The sequence below is a fragment of the Bombus pyrosoma genome, linkage group LG7 (genome assembly GCF_014825855.1).
Source record: "Bombus pyrosoma isolate SC7728 linkage group LG7, ASM1482585v1, whole genome shotgun sequence".
Classification (NCBI taxonomy): domain Eukaryota; kingdom Metazoa; phylum Arthropoda; class Insecta; order Hymenoptera; family Apidae; genus Bombus; species Bombus pyrosoma.
In genome coordinates this window covers 419,755-444,509 of record NC_057776.1, presented here as the reverse complement: position 1 = coordinate 444,509, position 24,755 = coordinate 419,755, and the positions used below count along the sequence as shown (strand labels likewise).

Here is a 24,755-nt window from a genome sequence, read left to right as displayed (position 1 = left end):
AATATTTAAAAGATTAATATGATATATAAATTTATATAATAGATTTAATACGAATATTCTGTTTATATATTTAATATGATTATTCTGTTTATTTCCTCATTCAATTTTAGTTTTACTTTCAATTAGCTGGCTGTAATGTAAGCTAAGTCAATGCCATTTTTCATGTAATATTGTACCTTCACTATTTCATATTTTATATATCAATATATTGTTTCAAAACGTGAAAATGTATGTCGGTAGGAAGTAAAATTATGACTCGATTAGCCATCAGACTAAAGGGATGATACTTTCAAAAATTGAAATATATAACTAAATTCTCAAAATCTTAGACTACTATGGTTTTCAATCATATTCTTTAATACAATGTTTTTGAATTTCTTCTTTAATGTAACAGAGGCTCACATTGTTATTTTTACATAACATATTTTTAAGTATATTTCATTTTAAGTGCAATCTCAACATTTAGTTTTGGAAACTAGGAAATTAACAGAATATTTTCTTAAATATCTCTTTAAATTAATCTTCATTCTCCATAATATTTATCCTTTTCCTTTTTATATTTTGTTCACTTGCTTATTAAATATATTTTACAAAATTTTTTAACTATTCTAAATTTCCTCTGTTTGATTGAATTAATTATAGCATTTTTACACTCATTTGATTTCAATACTGGATTACCCGGCGCTTCTCTCGAATAGAAGTAACCCTCGCGTTACCTTATTGGAAATTTTCCAGTGACCCCTTATACCTTTAAGGGGAAGAAATTCGTAGGGTTGGGACCCTGATTCTTCGCACATTCGATTTTATTCGAATTTCGGGACAACAGAATCGTGAGTATATCATTTCTCTAACTACTTTCTTTTTCTTTCACTCGTATTACGTATATCATGACTAAAAATGTCATGTAAAATTGATCGAAACACATTGTTGCTAATTTATGTCAGATAAATGAAGGTGGTTGCATAAACGTAGCAAACGAAATATTAATCTTTCATCTTCTTGGAGAGATTTACGACCTAGGCATACTTTGTTGTTCTTAGAAAATTTCTCAAATTTGAGGAAATTATGCCAGATTTCTCACTTCTATTTTATGCTACAAATTTTCTTACAATATAAAAATCTTTACCTGCATTGAAATGAAAGCGAGTTTAAGACACGACAAATTTGGGAATCGCAGAGTGATCGATTAAATTTCGTTCAAATTAGTCAACTTATTGGAATTCGGGCAATTCAAATTTCAATCAGTTAAAACTATCGTTACTAGCAGGAAATTGTCATTTTCTTGTTTAAATATCTTTACAAGTTTCTATACCTATGTTTATTAGTCAAATCACTGGATTTCTAGTAATTTTGAACACTTTGTTCCTATGAATCTATTAATTTACGTGACTTGAGATATTTCTAGTTTCGCATTTATTGACATTAATTGATTAATTGAACTTTATCATATCTAGTTTCTAGTTTCGCATTTATTGATATTAATTGATTAATTGAACTTTATCATATCTGTTTATCATCTCTGATTATAATTATATCTTTATTATCTCTGTTTATTATCTCTGTTTATAATTATTACTAACATTTTGTAAATATTTTCAAATAAATTTCTACGAAAATTTTTATAAACATACTATGTGTGATACACGAAATTTTTGAGCTTTCATTAGCAATGATCAGTAATGAGATACGATTACCATGATTATAATGGACAAATTTCAAACAATTCCAAGAATGTATCTATATAAAAGTAATTTTAAGCACAGTTTAATAACAATCCTGTTGAGGTTTTTAGATGTAAAAAGAGAGGGAAACGCGTGGATAAATTGTAATTGATAATTTGAGAATATATTTTATAAATAATATGAACTGGTCCAGATCCGCACGCTAGCAGTGTTACCCTGTAACTGAAAACCCCCGTAGCCAACGTCGCTTGTCTACTGTTTATGGTCTGCCTTCGTCCCAGTCTTTTGTCTATACGCTGTCGATAGCTTCAGTGCTTGAGAAAACTAAAAAGACCAGATGTAGAGTTTTCTTAAAAGTGTTGATCACTTCAACAAATCCCATTAAATATAACGAATAAATATATAATAATTCAAGTGCAAATAATTCGGTGACCTGTGTGATGTACATATGTCTGCAATAAATGTTTTGTAACACACATCTACATTTTTAAATTCATATCAAAGATTAATAGTATCATGGCAATCGTGTCTCGTTGCAATGCCAATAAAATTTCAATATGGTTTGTAGACATAACGTACATAACATACAAGTATTTAAATACTTTCGTTCGGTACTCTACACGACTACTTTCCTCTTATCTTTTTTATTCAATTTAAAAATTTTTTTCAAACAGTTTAAGTCCAAGCAAGTTCACTAACTTTGACAAGACAAAGAAAGAAAGTATGTTCTGTTAATCTTCCATTCGAGTCAATTAGTGTCATATCAATGATAAGACGTGAAATTACAAGATATCGATGCCATTCCTCAGTATTTCGCAGAATACACAGTTCTCAAGCCATTCGAATGACAGTATCGTTAAGATGCAAGCTATTGTCGCGGTTTCGCACTGTATTACCCAATAGGAAAACAGACAGATGAAAATAATTGACGTAATATTCCATTACGGAAATACTTCCTAATGTACATATACCTCTTAGTGTGCAAAAACATCATTAACACTTTTAATGAGCCGCATCTTAAATCCAGACAATTTGTACTAAAATTATAGAGGAAACCATAAGTCATTTTTATTGATTTTCGAATTTTCGTCCTATTTGTTACTTTGAAATAATATCATTTGGAAAGCAACGATTTGTTAGACTTAAAGATGTAGAGGCACAGGAGTCGAAGGACACGAGTCGAGAGCGACTCAAGCTGTTGTTTTGCCACAGGACATTGATTCAGCTTTGACGCAGAAATGTAACGATAAACAAACTCCGGCCAAAACAATGTCGCCGCTACATGCAACCGTCGAATGAAAACGAATTCAAATTTTCCGACTTCCCCCCGACCAGTATAAATAAACGGACGCGACACAGTGTATAACACAGTGTATCACACCGAGTATCCAAAGTATCTCCGAGTATCTTACGAGTATTTATCGAGCTACGCGACGAACAATCCTCTACATTGGTGACCCCGACGTGATTGAGCTAGCGAAATTTTAATAATTGTTTTTAATTATGACATTATTTAATTATTTTAATTATTATTTAATTATTAAACGCGACGAACATTAACGACTATTTATTCCGCGATTTTATTTGGCGGTTTATATTTTGTACTAACGACTCACGTATACGGTTGTACACTAATTTATTATTTTAAATATATTCCACGGTTTCAGTATCGCTCAATCTCGTTCTTTAAACCTCGCGAACAATCTTCTATAAAGATATGCACGAGCCACGAAAGTATTCGAATACTCATAGACACATTTTACGAATATATTATGTGTACGTTCGAAGCATTTGAAAATTTCATTAGGTCTGTTATAAGACTTTCATGATTATATTGGTAGTTTAAAACAAATTTGAGAAATATAGAGAAATGACGAGGTGTTTAGTACAAATATATATTTCATAGAGACCAGTTGTCCGTTGTATTAATAAACGTCAATACTCAGTGGGACCATGTTTAACACTCGGTATATGCTTAACATAGATATTCATGCTGTATACTAATATTTTACTAAATATATATTTGTTTGCAACATATTTCAGCAATTTCTACATATATACATTTTTAGGTCGATTTCAAATTTTACTAATATGATCGTAACAGTTGTGTCCTATTACAATGCTAATGATACTTTTAAATATTTTATATAACACGTACAATATGAAACTAAAAATTGTCTATAGTAAGTGTTCAAATAATTTCGCGAGCCAATGTTTCGAAATATACGAAGTCGAAACTTTCTTTCGTTTCTAAAATCGCGATATTTACGAGACGCCTGTAAATTCGATAATACATAAACCTCGTTTTTAACATACACTAAAATGATAAAAAAGATGAATCTTTGCTCCTAGTAAAAAGTGATAAAGCTTCGAAGAATATGATTTTGAACGCCCTTCTTCCGAACATCGAGTTTCCTCGTTACGTTGCTACATTGAAAGTAGTTATACGTGCGCAATATTTTATTAAACGTAGATTTAGATAAACATAAAGTGATAAAATCAGATATAAGAGCTTTTTAAAACATCTATCGAATAGAAGATAAATATGAGAAAAGTATTAAATTCGTAGCTTAATTTGGTGTCAAGATCTATAAACTCATTTTTTATATAATATTAGAATTAATCCTCAATAATTGTTTGTAACTTTACAGCACTAATTCACACAGATTATAAGTTACGTAGACAAAAATTGTGCGTCTTTAATTTTGAATGTGAATTCAAAATATATTACGCATCGACGTTATTGCCTATTATTATAGACGCAAAAGGTAGCTTTTGAAAATAATTGTTTTAATTTTAAAAGTATTAAGATGAAAATTGATAAAAGATAGCGTTCAATTAACTTTGTGCATATCAATCATTTATAATCTTTAAAAGGGCGACAAAAATATATGTTTAGATCGAAAATCAAATAAAAATATAGTATTAATTAATATTTGAATTTTAAAATTCTCCCTCTGAAAAATTGCGAACTTTTGTAACTTTTCCCTGTAGTTTTCACATATGTAGTGAAATTCAATTCTGTTTATCTACCTTTCTAACCGTTCAGAAGTCGCAATGATCAACTCTAAAAATTGAAAAATATAGGAGAGAAGCGATAATGTTATAAATACTGTTTTGTTAATTTATTTTAAATTTTGCTATTATTTATATAATTTCCTTCTAATAAATAAACTTATGGACACGAGTCATTCATTTTTTGAGAATTAAACATTAATTGCGTATTTATGCAATGAGATTAAGTAATAAACAAGTGAAATTGATCAGTTTGACCTTTAAGAGACTCTAATGCCAGAAGGTTGGCGATAAAACGTGGCGATATTTCTTCCAATTGAACGATCAAAAACGGAAGTCGTAGCTTTCGAAAGAAATTTTGAGCGATTCCGATGAAGCAGCTGCGCGAAAACCTTACTGGTTTCCTGTTGAACCTTCCCGAGGGATTAGACCTGCGTATGATGATCACGGTACCATCGACATCAACGCTGTATAAGCGCCGAGGTGTAGGGCGGTTTTAGTCACTCCCACTTGCGCCGGCGACACGCGACCGCGTGGTCTGTTTCCTCGTGTCTCGATTTGCCGCGAATTTTCGAAGCGTCCGTTCTTTCGGAAATTTGAAAAATTTGGGAGCTCTTAGCGCAGAAATCAGTTCCAGAGATTGAGAAATATAAAAATTTAGAAGCTTTAAAAATAAAAGTGTAAACGCGTAAATGAAGATTGTGATAATTTTAATTGTGTGAATTTTGTTTCGCTAAAATTGCAAAGATTTGAAAAGATATAATAACGTAAAGTGTTCATGCATTCAATAACGTCAAGTTCTATCAAATTGACGCGTTCTAATTGATACGCCCCCCCCCCCCCGATATGTAAAGGTCTCCTTGAAAGACAAAAGACTTGTTGATGTCATTGTAACGAAGATTAAAAGCTTCTTGTGGCTGTAGAAAAAACACATCGATAAAGCATTTTCATGGCAAAAGACAGAAAATTATCGTGCAAGTTAGCTGGGTTATCTGAAAACTCTACTACTCTCGTCGAAAGATACTGAGCGATATCAATACCGTAATCGATGACATAAGAAAAGGCAAGTCTACTTAGTGCGAAAAGACTGGAAGAGAATCGACTTAAACGCACTAGTAGTACCATTCGTGCTATTATAGTGGGAACAGAAGTAGGTCGATAAAGGTCATTTTTCAAAGAACATTATTTCAAAGAGTAACATACGATTAAACAAGAACAATAAGGCGCTTAATTGAGCGACCAACTGTCGGAGCTTTCGGAGAAGGGAATAGACAGAGAGAAAAGTTGACATAAACGTAGAAGCAGGCAATAGTTTTAGTCACTCCCACCTGCTGCTGTGGGCCAGAAGAGCACGTGGTCCAGAACAGCGGTAATCCGTATTGCGTCAGGATCTATCATCGGTGTTGTTCCACTTCCACCTCCGGCTAGTCCACCACCACCATCACTACCACCACCCGCGCTCAGTATTCGTTTGCCGCCTCGGGTGAAGAGTGCGCGTGAGTTCGTAAAGTCGTTCGCTACCACCACTACAACCACCACCTCTCTAATGGAACAGTAGTGGCACGGTAAACGATCGCGAAGGTTGCCAACGGTTGTGGCGTTCCTCGTGTATCGTACGGTTCTCGAGGTGGCCGCCTCTTCTTTCGGTAGCACGTGGTAGCATCGAAGAACTCGCGATATTCGACTCAGTGGTCCGCGAGCGGCACGACCTCGTCGTCGTCGAAGAGGCACCCTCGAAGCACGAGGGCATCGGTCGAGAGGAGGGAAGGCGTGAGGCCTTCTGCGCTCCTCGAGGATGACGCCGCTTCCTCGTCGTCGGCGACGACGTGGATGTACGCGCTTCTCGGTAAGCTCTAAGCGACGATAAAATATTAGGAAAACGTAGAATCAAGAGTCGAAAGGTGGTTGCAACGTGTACACAAGTGTCTCAGTGTCCGTGAAAAATTCTGCTCCGTTGTTTGAAACGCAAGGACTGTACGTTGAAATTGCTGCTGGTGAAGTTCAACTAAAACAACAAGGAATTAAATGTATTTATTTATTAGAAAACACGTTCAATTAAATTTATCGTATTATTTGTTCATGAAGGATTGACAGATTGTTTCTTCAGTTCATCTCGAGCAACGTGATGATCGAGCAGGATTTTCTGCTTTCTCTTATATTCCTCGAGTGCAATAGTGGTGTTCTTTATTGTTAGAAAGCATTTTATACTCGGTGAATATTTGGTGGAATGACACGTGTCTGTGAAAATGTGCACCGTCTTTCTAGGATGCTCCGATCTCGACATAAAATTAACGCTTGTCGACGAACTAGGTGCCTCTGGAATCTCACGTTGCGCATCCAAGGTATCTCCCTACTTTCTTCATTAACATCGCCTATGACTGTCCGTTGCAACAATCTAATCATATTGTAAATATGATTTACGTATTGTTACTCGAATGTTTGTCAGACCATGTAGAAGTCAGCTTATCTTCGAGACTCTTCGATTCCTGGTAATTTCTAAATTTCCTTCTCTATTCTCCATAGCAAATTTTTTCTTTCCTTCTTCTTTTATATCTTCTCTTATCGTAATCAGAGATCAATGTGAAAATATCTGCTTTATTTATATCTTAAGCCAATTGCTCTTCCTTGACGCAAAGCGTTCATCTTATCCTATTCTCTTTGTTGAATGTAAGGTTGATAATTCTCTTCGATAATCGTAATAGCGTTCTTCGTCTAATATTGCTCTCTTCTGATTTGATACGGGCTGACATTATCTTCTTATCTCTGACTATTACATTCTATATCATGAGCAACACTCTTTTTCTGCATTTCTCAAGGTGAACTGAACGCGAACCATCATATCATAGTTGCACGTTTGTTACGAAAAATTAATTTCTAAAATTAAAAACGAGATTTTTCACAGGTAATACGTACATATCTAAAAGTTCGTTACATTTTCTTTAAGTGTCTTTGACTTTAATAGACAATATTTATTATTATGATTAGGATTCGTTACCTTGCTTAGTTCCTCTTTCCCCTTCTCTTTTCTTCCAATTACACTTTTTGAGAAGATACCCGTAAAATGCAATTACGTTTCTAACATTATCTAATTGTTTAATTTTACATATTCGATAGGTTGATTGTGCAACGATGACGAATAAAGTGAAAATTGACCGGAGGCTTGGAATACTGTACTTTTTATCATTTTAATAACTTTGTGGATTTATAAATATCTCTTTGATAATCTAATATAATTATATACTTAAAACGTGTGTCTTTTATTGCTGCAATTTGATAAAAATTTGAAGCCACGACGCGTCGAACGCGCACTTTACTCGAGGTTAAACGAAAGCTTGCGTTACATTTTAACATTATCTTCGCGACAGGTGAATACAATTTTTTAAACTTGTACTGTTTAGAGGATATTAAACGCTATTATCGAGCGTTAAAAGTAAATCCATTTACTAGTGCCCTTGTTATACAAGATAATAAAAAAATTGCCATAGTAGGACAAAGTAGAAATTCCGCTAGATAATGAAAATAATTTTCAACTCCTAACGGGCTAAGGAATAATATTTAAATATGTAAAAATATTAAAATGTAGAATTATATATTTTGCAGTTTATAGAACTTCAAAATGTTTACATTGATTCTACATCAAAGACAAAGGCATTTAACAAGTATATTATTGAATTTAAAGCCGAATTTACACCATTTCACTTTGTTGGGATATGGCGGATGAACGCTGCTTCCACCCTCGTTTCATCCGTGTTTGACACTGTGTAAATTCGGCTTGAGACTATAAATTGTTTCGAGCCAACCATCTTTTCTTTTCGTGTAATAAATCGGCATAGTTATCGTTATTGATTTTATTTGTAATTGCATAAATTTCTACGTGTCATGTAATAGGATGAAAAGATCACTGGCTCCTAACGTCTTTTACGCAAGAGAAAAGTCATTGAAATGTTTCTAAACGACACTGGTCGTATTACAAAATTACTGTCGGTGCCATTACAACATCACGCGGAATGATAATCATTAGTCTGCAAGTTTCTTTCTTTCGTTGTTGTATCGAATTACTGAATGAATTTTACGCCAGATGTGTTGTGCAAACAATATTTAATGATCTTGCACTTGAATTTTAAACGAAGTAAAATATTTCATTTGGTTTTGCTTATTACTTGACGACAATTCCATTATTAACAATTCCAGTAAAACCATTTTTTTAATAATATGCTACAGAAATACGGATAGAAGTAGTAGAGACATAGAATAATATACAGGATGACCCACATAACGTGGTCAACCGACTAGCGGGTGGTTGTACGTGTAAAAATAAGTCGAAAATGTAGAATGACATTTTTTCACAAAATGCTTCCTTTCCGAGAAAACTAAATTTGAATTTATTCGCGTGTTAACATATATGCATTAGGCCGATCCTCATTTAAATATATTAAAACTCTACTTTCGTACAAATGGAGCCTTAAATGGGAAACTTCCATTCTGCATTTTTGGCTTATTTTGTCAAATTTACTCGACTTTACTCAAATCTCCTGCTGATTGTTTTTGTTCATAACCATTTGTTAATCATCCTACTTCATGTATGCTTGAAAAAATGTTCAAACTCGATTTTCTCGAGAACGAATCCTGGTTCGTTGAATCATGGAATCATTCTATCTCTAAAAATTAATGACTAAAAACTATTGCCACTTTTGGGCTTTGCCTCCTTGCTGTGCTACCTTCTTGTCGGCCCTCCCCGTCTTGTATTGCCCTTCTCTTCTCTATTATTGCTTTTAATTCTGCTAGTCCTTCTCCAGTCTCATTCAGTGCTTTTTCTATGTCCTTTGGTCCTCCTGTACGAAGCCTGGTTAATATGCCCAAAAAAATGTATTATACTTTTGACTTATTTATGCACCGAGAACCCCTTCCCCCTTCTTATCTGTTGACCACATTATGCGACACACCATTAGAATAGATAAGATATAAAACGTTCGATATATTTTTAATGAAAGTTTAAGTTTGAAATAACTAGAGGCATGCTGGAAGTTATATATGACAAATTTTTCGTAAAGAGTTAACTATTTATTTTGAATTATTTACTAACTTTAATTTCATTTTATTTATGGAAATTACAACCTTATGATATCTTTCTTATAAGAAGAACAAGAAATTAATTTAATTAATTTAATTTTCAAAAATAAATTTAGTCTCACTTTTTTTTAAAAGAATTTTATGCCAACGATGTCTTTAATTGATTTTAAACGTTGATTTTAACGATATTTGACTTGAATGTCTGCAATCTTATTTTTACTGACGTTGTCTGTATATCGGGTCGTTTAAATTCATGTAGATTTTTTAAGTTTCTGTGTTTCAAAAAATCCCCCAAAATTCGTGAATCATCTTCCAAGTTTCTAGAATACTTGTTGTGCAATAATTTTTATTACTACATATTATATTAATCTTTTTAAGCAAAGCAAAATTTAAACAGAAATATGGAAAAAATGAAGAATTAACATGTCAAACATGTTTTTCTAACCAAATGTAGTCGATTAAGAGTTCTGCTAGGTTGCTCGGGGTGATTACAACATAGAATCTTGATTCTTCTTATACGATCAACTTTCACAATTATTTTATTGTTCCTAAATGACATTGATCCTGCATTATTTCTTATTACGTACTTGAAATACTGCTTTCTTTGCGTGCGAAATTTCGGAGTATATTTTCTTAACATATTTTCATTTATGTAACGCTTATATATCACTTAAAAACATTTTCTCACGTTGCTTGAAAATTTTATAATCCACTCTAATCTCCTTTTAGGATTCTACCAAAATTTATATCACATATACAAAGCTATATATTATTATAGAATTATGTTACATACAAATTATATAAAGTTTATTTCTCATTGTTTAAATAATGAGCAATTATATCTTCCTTGAGCAATTATTTGTCCTTTTATGTTCACAAATAAAAATGAAAAAACTATTTTTAATCTTTGATGTTAAAATTGCTTGATCTCGGCCTTCATTTGGAACACAATTGTTGTTATTTCTATACTTTATGGGAAGTTTTGCAATCCTTCACGTGACATAGCTCACTCGAACTCATCGTAAGAATAATATCGGCTCTGGCTTTATCATCCCTTTTATTCCATAAAGAGGCTTCATCCGCTGCTTTGGGTTTAATTATTGAACCATTTGCATATTCCCACAAGTCATCTTTAATGAGTATTGCCTCCATTTGCAGTATCCATGTGTCGTAATTTTCTTTGTTTAGCTTTTCAATACTTAAACTCGCCCCGCGCGACATTTTTATGTTCTCTTGATAACTGTATTATCACGTAAGCAATTATTATATATCGAATAAAGCGCCCTTATGATATTCAACACTGAATCATCGATCACGCACCCTCCCTTTTTCTTTGTTATTAAGTTATCTTCTGCGCTCCTCAATATTACTATTAATAATAGTTTCAATAAAAATAATAACTAATTATTGAACCTGGGCTCACAACCTGTTGTTATTTCTATACTTCATGTGAAGTTTTGCAATGCTTCACGTGACATAGCTCACTCTACCTGTGAGTAAAGAAATAACAACAACAATTGTCTTTGTTTCTTTACAGAACTTCATGAAGAGCAAGTTGCATAATGAATATTTCATAATACAAAGTATGATGAACAACTCGTTCATTAAGCTCGCTTCTACCTATTTTCAAAGTTTATTCCTATTTATTTCAGAGATAACTTAACATTTTCTTTCATGTATTCCACACACATGATGTACAAATTGTATCTAAAAGATTTATATAGACAGAGGGTATATACATGTTTTTCATAATGTTTCAAATTTCTAGACAGCAGCTTTTTCTGTAACCTTTCTCTATCTAGTTGGAAATGAATGAAAGAAACTATATTTTTATTTAAAAACCAAGAATTGTGGTTTTAAAAACGTTTCTCTCTTTACTATTTAATAAAATAGAGGAAACTGTGTTTTCATTCTAAAACCAAAAATTTCAATTACATTAATTTCCCTATTATACTAAACACAACATTCACCTATGTTTCTTCTTAGAATTTCATTCACAACAATTTTATGATGCCCGTTTCACAACATCTAGTGCGGTCATCAAATGAATGATTCTTTTATCAAATTAAAAGCAATGGAGCCAGTGTTAATTAGGAGAGAATTACATCATTTCGTATCACTAAGGCATTCTACGTGAAGGATCAATGGGCTCTTGCAACAGCCGTCGCTTTACACTGACATATTAGCACGTGCACACAGGCGAAATGCCATAAAAATACGAAATTGTCTGTCAGCCAGAGAGGTGCAATTAATGTGCGGTTGAAGACGTACGATTCGCCATAGACCATGTTAGCCCCCAGATTCTTCGCCAATTTGTTATCCGTCTACCAACGCGCTAATGATTCCGAACCTCGTTGTCTTCGCACAATCGCAAAACATTGTTGCCGTGAAAATTTAATTATCTCAACGATTTTTCGAAGTCCATTAAACGAGTATCTGTTGGCTATTCTTCACCATACAGGACGTAGATTAACCTCATATAATAGTTATCTCTTCAAGACGATACCTGCCTATCATGCGAGCTAAAAATTGAGTTAAAAATTGAAATATGATTAGGTTTAGCTGAGGAGAAAATGTAAATCGCACAACAACGGAGGAGGAGCAATTTATATTTTTACTAAAGCTTAATGAGTACTATAATTGATCATAACATTCTTCATAAATTTTATTGTTTTATTTTGTCGATTCTCGCGTTCATTTCATGCAACCACATGTGTATTAAAATTAGAATCACTCTAAATTCGAAAAATTGGACGGCGTACAAATTCCGTATGCTAGAAAAATTAACGGTGTACTGTAATGTTAATCCCAATCCTTAAGCGACATACTGTAGGCTGTTTCATATCGAGAACGATTATAATCGTGACGATAATGGCTGGGAATATTCGCTTAGTTTTTTCTTGTTAATCATCGTACGACAACCTAATGTCAAATGTCTGGTTCTCTATTTCCGTCATCCGCAGATACAGAAAATTGACATTTCCTAACGCGTGAGAAACCACGTTAATTATTTGCCAAAGAGGCTAATAGAATAAAGTTTATTTTTTCGAGAAACAATAATATCAAAATCCAGAATTGTTTTTGCTTTAACATACAAATACAGTTTTGCATGATTATTCCGCTACAGGCCAGACGATATTTTCATCCTGTTCTAATCTTCCTAATCTTCCGTTACGGCAAAAACAAACTTAAACTGCGAGACGCGATAAAGTGCACGCGTACCGAACGAAAATTCAAAGTCGATTTTCTCGAAAACAAAGCCTCAAACGGAAAATGTTTATTCTATATTTTCGACTTCTTTTTTCGCGTAGAATCACCCCCTTTCCGCTTGTACCACCAGTTACCAACCACCCTGTATAATTACCAGACTCTATAATTACCTTTCGTAATTACCGGATTGTGAAGAATCAACATATGTTTCTTTGCTAATCGAACGCATAATAATTTACATGAATTTCGGCTTGAAATCTTTTTCAGCAGATCTATCATACAATGCTCGTCATGTATTAATTTATCTCTTATATATTATTGATATTTAATCTATTTGATTTATTGTATTTTCGACAATTTGTTCTTCTTTTCGAGTTGCAATTGTTTCGCGCTATCTTGAATTCACTTTCTATGATGATTTAATCTTTGTTAATAATATGGCACCAACATTTTTGTTTTATTAATGTAATTTGAATTTCCACTTGATACTATTCTATTTTTATAATAAAACTGTTTAATTTCATTACAATATACATATACCATTACCTTTATCCAGAACTACAGTCCTAATTTTGTGTATTATAATAAAATATGATAGTTTCTACTTGTATTATTATTAATTTTTAAAGTTTTAATATTATTTTCAAAGTTCAGAAATACTTTTAAATAAGCACGGTCATAATTGAGTTGGAGATACGTCCAAGAATAGTAAACAAGAAGGGAAGGATGTTGGAAACAAAAAAAATGACTAATCTTCTTCGCTTTTAAAAACAGCGTCCATAATATGCTTCATAGTTTCATTAATTCTAAATAGTAATAATTATACGTAAAATTAATTAACGGTGTAGAGATCATTTATTACATAATTCGTTACATGATTTAGTAATAAATGCATAATATATCATTAGCATATTTATTTCTCTTTAATCGTGTGCAACAAGGTAATCAAGTAATTTAAACGAATTATTTAAAATACCTTGTAAATATGTAAGGCGTGCAATTGAAAACGTCATCTTTCGCAAATTAGAATCAAAGATTGCTTCCAACATTTATGAGCCAATTTATATAATTCGCTCTTAAAAAATGTAGCTCCTAGTACGAGGAATTTGATTACATCGTTGACTGCGTGCGGATTCGAAAAAAACAGTTCGATGTACAAATTATGCCAAATTCTTGTTGATTAAAACCATTGGTAGTTTTCCTTACGATATGAAGATCATTATATTAACAGTAACAATAAAGAAGTTACTATAATTTCTAATAATAATCTTAATTCTTTTAGTTTTTGAGTGGCGCATTCATTAACGCAACACGAATCCATTACCATAATTTCTCAGCCATCCAAGATTTGAATTCTTTTAATTTTTGCATGATCTATTCATCAATGTGATACGAATCGACTCCATTCCAGTTTTCGAACTAGAAAACCGATTACTATCAAATTCGCCTGCATGCAAATTTTCATCCTTTCCGTCATTAAATCGTCGTTTCATTGTCACTCCTGTCGTTACATCGTTGTTTTCGTTAAAATAGATCGCCGAGCAAAAGAATCTCCGACCATTTGCTCCGAGCAAAGTCGTTGATATCGAGATTCAAAAATATCCTTCAGCGCAAAGTCGTCGATTTCAGGACTCAAAAGTATTCTTTAGCGCGATAAAACGATTCCCTTATAGGGACATTCCGATGGCACGGTCAAAGAGATTCAAACGCGCATCGTTCACGTTCCACGAACACGTGAACTCGTCTTGTCCCGATCTATTCGCATGTTGCAACCACTTTAGGACGCGGCCGTAGCGAAATCAGGATCCGGGTAAAAGAACACGGCTTTATGAATCTTCAGACGAGGGTGGATTACTGCCAGATAGCGGTGGTGTCGTGGAGAACGATGTTATGGTCGGCGATGGCACCTGCGTGAATACCTGCGGCCTCCATCAACATCAACAGCAACATTCTCCGGGTCATCGTTATCGCCAAGAACAACCGCAACTTCAGCAACAGCAACAACAACAGTATCAGCAACAACGTCAGCAGGAGGAGCTGGAAGATTTTCTATACTTTCGTGGACCACCGGATCAGGAGATGGTGGCCCAAGAAATGGCACAGAGTTATACGCAGCTCCTCCACCCGAGTCAGGAGCCACAGGAATTCATCTCGTTGGAGGAGCTTCATCCGCGTATTCACCAGGAACATCGTGTTCACGATAACCGCGGTCGGGTAGTCTCAACGATCTTGTCATCCGATACCCAACTCTACCAGCATCATCATCAACAACAACAACAACAACAAGGGAATTACTATAATCTCTCCGCTGTTCAAGAGTAAGTGATAAAAGCTATGCGTTGTTGTCATGTTTAAATAGTTATCGTTTGTGCTCCTCTTCGTTCATCATGGCTACGTACCTTCTGGAAATAAGCGTTTTAGTTCAGGCAATTACGACGGTAGAACTCCATTATTTACTCACATGACATTTTCGTTAATAGTCGATTAACTGACCTCATTAATCTGAATATGAATTCCTGCGAATGAACAATAGTAGATAGTGAAGAAAATTAATGAACTTAAATGGGTCGTTTGCCCATGGCATGTTGAAATAAATGGAGTTCCACTGTACATTCTTATAGTTGTACGCTTCATCTGCGCGATGGAAATCATGTTTCGGTGATTCAGCTTTGGTCTGAAGTAATATAGTAGAACTTCTTTCAGATTAGTAGAAGAAACATTAACGCTTTGCACTTGGAAACCATTTCAACGTCTCTTTTCATCAACTCGTTAACTGAAACGCGAATTTCTGACAGAAAGTTTATGATTACTTCATTTCCTTTATCAGTTTGCTATGATTAAGAAACGTTAGTTTTTATCATCTATACATATACTCATGTATATCATTGTATTAATATACATTTATATCTCACGATGTTTTTAATTATTACCAATTTTCAATTATTTAATTTAAATGAAGTTACTTAAATTATTATTAATAATTACTCAGACGAGTAATAAGACGAAAAAAAATTCGTTCCCGGAATTATTATACACTTTTATTTAAGAAATTTTCTCTAAAATAAAATGTTTCATTTTGAGAAAAATAAAGTGCCGCCTGATTTTCGCAGGTCTTGTCATTAGCTTTGTATTACAAATGCAATGTCTAGAAGATTTACATGAATTGATTATAAATTTATAAAACTCATATTCATTAGCAGCAAAAAGATCGTGGCAGCGTAATTGGCATTCTGAGTGCAAAGAATTAACACTATGTACAACAACCAGCTAGTTCCAAACGAGAACTCATAAAATATGATTTTTTTATATTTGTAACAAAATTCGATGACCTGGAATGTTTGAAAAATAAAAAAATAGTGGTAGCAAGCAATTAAAGAAATACATAAATAGATAAGTTACACATGGCGCTAGTGTACTATCAGTCATTGACAGTTGATTCTTCCTTTAGCTCTTCATATTGTTAATGCATCTTTGGAAAATTTTCATGGACGCTTACGAATCATTTTTTATTGTCGTATTTGCTGTGTACTGTTATTGTCATATGTACCTGGTCAAAAGTATGATGCTCGATTGAATTTGTTCTGTCTATCGTTATTCATAATTGTGACATGATTGGTGTGTCAGCATCGAAGTCTCTAATCAGCTGACGAGTTGGTAATAAAAATTCTATGGAAATCGGTTTTCAGATTATGACATAACTCGATGAATCTACGATATAATAAGACGATTACTCGTGTTATCGGTTAGCCTTGAATTAGCACGTGACCTCATTAATCGTTGTGATTCCTGATTCCTTGATTTCCATTAAACATCTAGAATATGCGCTTCAAATCCGCTTCTGTATGTAATTATCAATAACTATTCGCTTGGAAAAAGTTGATTTTGCATGTTCCTTATTAAATACTAATAAATCTTCCGACTGATGCATCCTACCTAATAGATACTTAGTATGCTATTTTCTTCCTTTGCCAATTCATTAATCAACTTATATATAGCCATAATTATATGTGGAACGTTATTAAATATTAAATACGAAACATAAATTTTTTTTATTTATTATTTGTTTAAATTTTACAATTTGTCCAGTAGGACATTTGATAAAATATTATAGCTTAAATATTTGATAAAATATAGCATGTGGATGATTATCCCCAGCGGGACTTCATCTTCCAGATTGTTTATTGTTCTATTGTGAGGTCTGCAGGATGCTTCTTCTTCAGTCTTCTTTCTACTATTGTTTTATTCGTTTCAGCAACCAGCTGATTTGGGCGTGTTGCAAGTCTTTCTTTATACTTTTTTGCATATCTGGCGATTTCATCTTTGATTGTTGGAATTTTTTAATCTTCTCGTATGTCTTCATTTCTGACGTATCATGGAGCGTTAACTATTGTCCTTAAGATTTTTGCTTGCTCTGTTTCTATTTTATTTATGTGACTCATTGCTGCCATCCTCCACAGTGGGACTCCGTATGTCCAGATTGGTTTGATTATTGTTTTGTATATATTTAGTTTATTCATTATGCTTAATTTAGATTTTCTATTGATTAACCAGTACATCTGCTTCATTTTTTCACGTATTCTGTTTGTTATTGATTTTATGTGATGCTTCCATGTAAGGCGTGTGTCTAAATATATTCCTAGATATTTGACACGCTTTGTTTGTGCCATGTGGACGCCATTCAGTTGGATATCTGGTGTTTTTCCTTTTCTAAGCGTAAATGTTATGCGATTGCACTTACTGGTGTTCGCTTTTATTTGTTTGTTTTGCAGCCACTTTTCTATTTTTGTAATGTGTTCTTGTAGTAGTGCGGCAGCCGTTTCTGGATTTGCGCGTCTCGCTAGTATGACCGTATCGTCCGTGAACGTTAGAGTTTTGCTGTTGACAGTTGTTGGCATGTCTGCCGTATATAGCGTGTATAGTATTGGTCCTAGGACGCTTCCTTGCGGTACTCCTGCCTTGATATCCTTAATTTCAGAATATGCATCATTTATTTTTACTACAAAGGTTCTATTGTTTAAGTAAGATTCGAGTAGTTTGTAGATTTGTTCTGGAAATTGCTTTTTGACAGTTTGAAGAAGTTTTTCATGGTTAACTTTGTCAAATGCTTTTTCGACGTCCATGAAGAGTGCCGTGCTATATTGTTTTGTTTCCAATGCCTGTAAAATTTTGTTGACGAGTCTATGCATTTGTTCTATTGTGGAGTGTTTATTCCTGAATCTAAGTTGATGGTCCGGTATTAGTTTTTCTTCTTCTATTGTTGGTTTTAGGCGATTATATATTATTTTTTCTAGTAGTACAAAATAAAGCAACAAAATAAAGTAGTACAAAATAAATAAAGCCGAATTGTTTGAAAATCTTAGCTGATATGTAGAGGGCCACTTTTTTCTATCAACTCATTAAGCAAGTGGTTTTCGTCTTAATTGTTTCGTTCATAACTAATCAGTTATTAATCCCGATGCATTCTTTTGGCTGTTCTCGACCTAATTCTGTTTTTCTAACGTTAACAAAATTCTCAAATTTCAACAAAGTATCAAAAAAAAAAAAATGGTATGCATGATTTTTCCTTTCAATTTTACTTTAAACATCTTCTTAAAACATAACAAATACATTTTGTTCCCTAAAATGCAAGCAAAATTGAAATATGAAAGTTTGAGGATTGCAGTAAAGTTAGATACAGTTGGAATACTTGGAATTCAAAAATCAGGTATGAAACAGAATTCTTAAAAATTGTTATGAATGTTTGGTAAAATTGGTCCTGTGAAATCATTTAGTAGTTTTAATATTAGTAATTTACATATATTTTTAAATCGATGAACACAAGGATAAAAGAATCGCTGAGAACTTTTAATAGTTTAACAGCATTGACTGTGTGAAATGTGCGGCGAACAATGGGATCTTGAAGGAGTGTTCTTTCATAGTTAGCAGCCGAGATCAAACGCGTAGCGGACGGCGCCACTGTTCATAGAATACCGTTCATGCATTACACTAAACATAAGACTGTGATATCGCCGTTATCATTCAGAGACAGATATTAATGACGTCCATTGTTACTTGTTGAACTCCACTACTCCTAAACATTCGATTTCTTACCTCACAGAACATGAAAACTTTGTCAGTCGCGTTCATATCCATATGATTCCGATATCTGCCAGTTTTCGTTATCTACATCATCTTTTTACCTTTAATATATATTTCACTTATTTTTATAAATAGTTAATTAAATGTTATGTTGTTATCATACTTAATTGGTTAGTTAATGCTACTTACGTACATGCATATATCGAGTATGTATACTGTCTATTTTAGTTAAAATGTCTTATTTAGTATCTTTTCATTTTTGAAGATGTGTTGAAATATTTAAAGTTCCCTGTGTTTTTACTTTTTAAGTAAAATTATATTATATTATATAGACAGTTATGAAATAATGTTTAATATTCTAAATTAATAAGAAAAAAAAGGAAAGAACAACTAAGAGTTAAGTTAAAGAACTGGAATTTCAACTGTTCGATCATAATGTAGCAATTTTGGGATCGTAGTAAAAAAAAATAATATATATTATTTATTGTTATTTATTATTACTTAGTCCGCGCCTTTCGGCTTTCGGTTTTACATCTCTTACACTTATTTCGCTGCTTATATATCTACCTCCCCTTTTATCTAATCTATTGTATTGCACTCCCTTAAATTATTCTATCTCTAAAAGCTAAAAACTAATGACTAAAACTATTGCCACTTTTGGGCTTTTGCCTCCTTGCTGTGCTTCCTTCTTGTCGTTCCTCCCCGTCTTGCGTTGCCCTTCTCTTCTCTATTATTACTTTTAATTCTGTCAGTCCTTCTCCAGTCTCATTCAGTATTTTTTCCATGTCTTTTGGTCCTCCTGTTGTTTCACATTCTTCTATTACACGTCTCAGGTCTTCTTCTTTCCTTTTACATATTCCTTTTCCAGTATTCCCTCGCTTTGGTCTCGTTTCCACACCTGAATCTAGCTAAAATTTTTCTGTCCTTCCACTTTATCCTCCCTTCCAAGTACTTTGGTAACTCTTCTTTGGCTATTTTTCTGTAATGTCCTTTCCCCCTCTCTTCTGTTTCTCTCTTCCTTCTTTCTTCTATAATTTGGTCTGCTGTCATCCTTTCTTGCTCTTCTCTTGCTTCCCTCTGTGCCCCTCCATTTTTCACTTCTCCTAGTCCCTTCTTTTTCTTTCTTGCTCTTCTCCCTTCTTGGCCATTTCCCCAGTTTCTCTCTCTTTCCTTTATGCACTCCTTTACCAGTTCCAGGAATAATATATAAACATTTGTAAGTTTTATATAGAACAACATAAGACATCTGATTTGAAACTTTTTAAAATTGTTGATTAATCTAATCTTAATTTTGATTCTAACATGTCGATATTTGAAGCAGTCTGTATACAGAACATTAAAGGTATTTAATTAACAAATTATTAAGATTCTTTAAAGCTATTTAGTTTATTTCTTATTTGTTCAGTACAGATTTCATTTGCACTGTAATAGAGGGTAGTTTCTATATTAACGCTTTATATCTTTATTTCTCAGCACGTCAGAGATTTCTATCAAATTAATTACTAGTATCGCGTGAAATTAGCGTTTAAATCTTTCACATCGTTTATTTCCAGATTAATTATCTCTAGTGCTTCTAGACAGAAATCTTGAATGCTTTCATTTTACGTACGCGTAAAATCTACGTATACTGTGCTGGATAGCATTTGTTATATGCACATCAGTCTCAAACTTCAACATTATTCATATTGTTCATGTTAATGAATAATATTTATGTTGATTAATATCTTACACATTTATATGTACACTTACTCCTATTATTCAATAAGATTCATAATGCAATAACGAACAATCTAATATTTCAAAACTATAAACATTAAAACTTTGATTAAAGCTATATATAGTGGCTATATTATGGCTACTTGAACACTCGTCATAGAAAGCTTTTAGGCATATATTGTGTACATTATATGAAACATTTTGAAATTTCATTAGCATTACAGTATCACATGATTGCCATAATTATATTGATATTTGAAATTAATCTGAAAATGTGTATAAAAGTTACAAGACATTTACTGCGAATACAATATTTTTTTAATACAAAATTAATATACAGCATGAGTAGTTACCTTAAATAACTTTTATGACCTACATGAAATATACACATACTTCTAATATTTATTACATTTCATAATTTGTATATATATGTTATTTTCAGATTTGCTTCAAACTTTACCAATGTCATTGCGACACTCAGATCTTATCACAGTGCTAATGAAACTTAAAAATGTTTTATGTAACATAGATAATATATTCATAAAAGGTGTCTAAGAATGTTCGGATACTTTCGTGATTCACTCTATGTACGTAGCCATTTCCCTATACCTAACAACCATAATATACAGGGTGGTTGGTAACCGGTGGTACAAGCGGAAAGGGGGTGATTCTAGGCGAAAAAAGAAGTCGAAAATAAAGAATAAAAATTTTTCATTCGAGGCTTTGTTCTCGAGAAAATCGACTTTGAATTCTCGCTCGATACGCGTGCACTTTATCGCGTCTCATTATAACGGATCTCACTGTAGATCGTATATTTGAAAGAAAGCGTTTCATTGATAATAAAATAAGGAAAAATATAATTTCTTATTACTTAAAGTTTGACATAAATCGGTAAAAGGAAACATAAGTCCGTTCGATCAAGCGAGAGATATCGACGTCGGACGCCGTCGTGCCGCAGCCTTTCGAGATCGGTGAACCGACCGGCATGTTTTACTAGAGGCCCGTAAAAGTAGATTAAACGAGCCTTTCCGCAGCAACCAGATATCGAATGTTCTTCTAATAATTGCCACTTGTATATACCCGTTTCCAAGTTTAGCGCAGTTGTGCACAAGAGAGAACTTTAAGAGTAGAGTGGCGCAATCGAACGCGCGCTGCCCTCCAGGGCTTACTTTCCACTCTTTCTCTGGTTCTTATAAGTTCCTGACCCGCGCAAACCAATTTATAAAACTTTATTACATAAACCTCGGATTTTACGATTATCCTACAGATCTATGCTACCCAACTGTGAAAGAAATCTGTTGAAGAATCAATTCGTGATAAATTGATATAATCTTTTATCGCTTTAGTCATGAACACCTTAAACGATGATACTAAATTAATTCGCATGAAATGTCGACTTTACAAATAAAAGTTTACCGTATTAAATTACGATCATTTCTACACGATCAAGTAGTTTTGTCTCAAATTTATAACTCTAGGTAACTTTGCATTCTAGGTCCCAAAATTACAAAAATTTATTTACATAACCTCTTTTATTTACAGTTCCTCTTAAAATAATTTTTGCGTTAAAAAATTATGCAGATGAAATAGATGATGCTTTTGACAATGTTTTCGCCCAATCGTTAAATTTTATTTCCATTCATTTTTTCCAAATTTAAACTCATATTAGAAGATTGCACGAATATTATGATAATTCATAATAATTGATAGTAAGTTTCTGATATTTTTATTATAAATCTTCGTAATATTTAATGTATGAAGATAATTTATTCTACTTTTTCCTCCATGTGATCTATAACCGTCGATGATAGTCTTGTACTGTCTTGTTAAACCTAGCCTTCGGACAAACAACATTTGAGATGCGTCAACCTAATATTTTACATTACAATTACCGTCCTTTTTTGTTTATCTCTATCGCGTTTTGTTTAAAGAGCGACGTGCAGTCGGTGTCAAGAAGATTCGATCTGTGTGCAATTTCCATTTCTATGTACAAGGACCAACAAACATATATTACATTATGTTTTTGTCTAAATAATATTTGCTATTGTCTAAATATTGAAAGAAATATTGACAAGGGGCGAATTGTTATGCCACAAAATTCTTCTTTCGAAGTTTGATACAAGATGTACATGGAGGGGCTTCTTAGTTTAATTCCCCACTAAACATTGCCACTGTTTGTATACAACGTTTGTAAAAAGTACTTCGTTCAAGCCTCAGCTCAGATCGCAACTATGCATTAGCTTCGTTAAAGATTTGTTCGGAACGAGTAGCGAAACAAGTTTTGAAACGCGACAATTACTAACGTTTCACAACGGAAAGAAAAAGTCAAATGGTAAAACAGCGGATATATCGAAGAATAATTAGAAATGCATTTGTAGGAAGAATGTAATGTAAAAACATATCAATGTCAATTATATAAAAAGATTTATTTCCATTACGCTGAAACGTTTACGCTGTCATCAAACGTATGAGCTACCCAATTGAATATTAAACTTTCGTGAATAATCGTTGTTAGTTTCAGTTTTATGCGTATAATTAACATTAGAAAGCGAAACTTTTCGTGACATAAAAAATATCTCTTCCTCGGCGTTTCCTTTAATATTTAACCAACAAGAAATAATAATTCAAAAACTCTTCTCCACTGTTATCTACGTACAGTGTAGTGTAACACAATGTAATATATTTTTAGTGATCCTTTTTCATTTGCCGAAAATATAGAGCTTTAAAATTAAAATTATGCAGTGTCCGAATCTTTGTGATCGACTAAACCTGACTTTCTGAAGGAATATTGCACCTACTTTGTCTTTGCTTTACTTTGGTTTACTTTGATTTTGCAATAAATCAAGATACAAAATGTTCATTACTATTCAAAAATATAAAGAAATCGTTTCTTCGTCCATAAATCTGCCTTTCTCAGAAATAGCTCAGATATTCCAGCTGCTATTTCGATATTGAAGAAAACTGAAGTTTCATCACTGTCTTCATGGTAGCTTTGCTTTTCTCCGATCAGTTTCATTTAATCATTACGTTCCAACAGGCTGTTGGGTGTAATTTTACTGAAGAAATAAAAAGCATGAAGAACTTCGCATATTTCTTCATATCTTCAACATGAAAAAGTATTAGATAGAACTAACGCACTTGGACAGTATAAGCAGTGTGACCTTTTATTATCGATTGTTGTACGCTACACATATCTGATTGTTTCGTTTTTCGTCAGGGATGAAGAAGTTCGTTTTTACCGTTTGATTGTCCACGTCCTTCAAGACGCATTTCACTTCGTACAATTAGTCATCGGAATGGATGATAATCACGTGGTATTAAAGCGAAGATCGGACAGACTTGGCAAGATAGTTCAAATGTTGTTGAAAGGTAAATGGCAGGGATAGCAAATGAAGACGCGATTGCATCTTCGTTATTCTGTATGTTTGCTTTTTTACTTGATGCACGTGTGTGTCGATTGTGAAAATGCAGAAACGTTAAGGAAACAAGTTTCGAAAGGAATCTATTGATTTAAACGCAAAAAGTGTATATTTGTGAAATTATAAAGGACGATTTCTTAGCAATAAGACTATGCTACACTTCCGATCTAGATGAACATAAAGAAAAGATAAGGGAAAATGGAAATTTTCTATTTTCCAATTATATCAATGTATTTTCATCAGAGATCAGTTGGCAGAGGAATACAGCTTGTTAAACAGTGATAATTCTTAAAGGAGAAGTTGCAAAAAGTGTGAAGATCGAATTTATAAGTTTGGCCTATGCAATTTTATTCAAATGAAGAAGATAATTTTGTTAATTTGAAACAATTTAGAATAGTCACCATGCTTTACATATGATCATCTTTGCCATATTATGATGCATTCGTTATTATTATATTTTATGTAGCGTGAAAAAAATTAAGGCTATAATTTGTTTAATAACTGAAAAAAAATATTTATTCAGTAAGCATTAAATTTAATATTCAACTAATTTTACAGCAGAGTA

General features: G+C 33.0%; 1 protein-coding gene across 4 annotated transcripts in view; it reads left to right on the top strand.

Annotated features, from left to right (window-relative positions):
* Positions 1–24,755, top strand: part of LOC122568873 (protein cycle) — a 120,801-nt gene that overhangs the window by 26,614 nt on the left and 69,432 nt on the right. For 3 of the 4 annotated variants that reach the window (XM_043729124.1, XM_043729121.1, XM_043729125.1), the window contains exon 3: positions 14,818–15,295. In XM_043729124.1, coding sequence (XP_043585059.1) covers positions 14,818–15,295 — 478 coding nt within the window. Of the gene's footprint in view, positions 1–6,034; positions 6,544–14,817; positions 15,296–24,755 lie in introns of those variants that run through there. The other variant, XM_043729123.1, reaches the window with a different exon arrangement.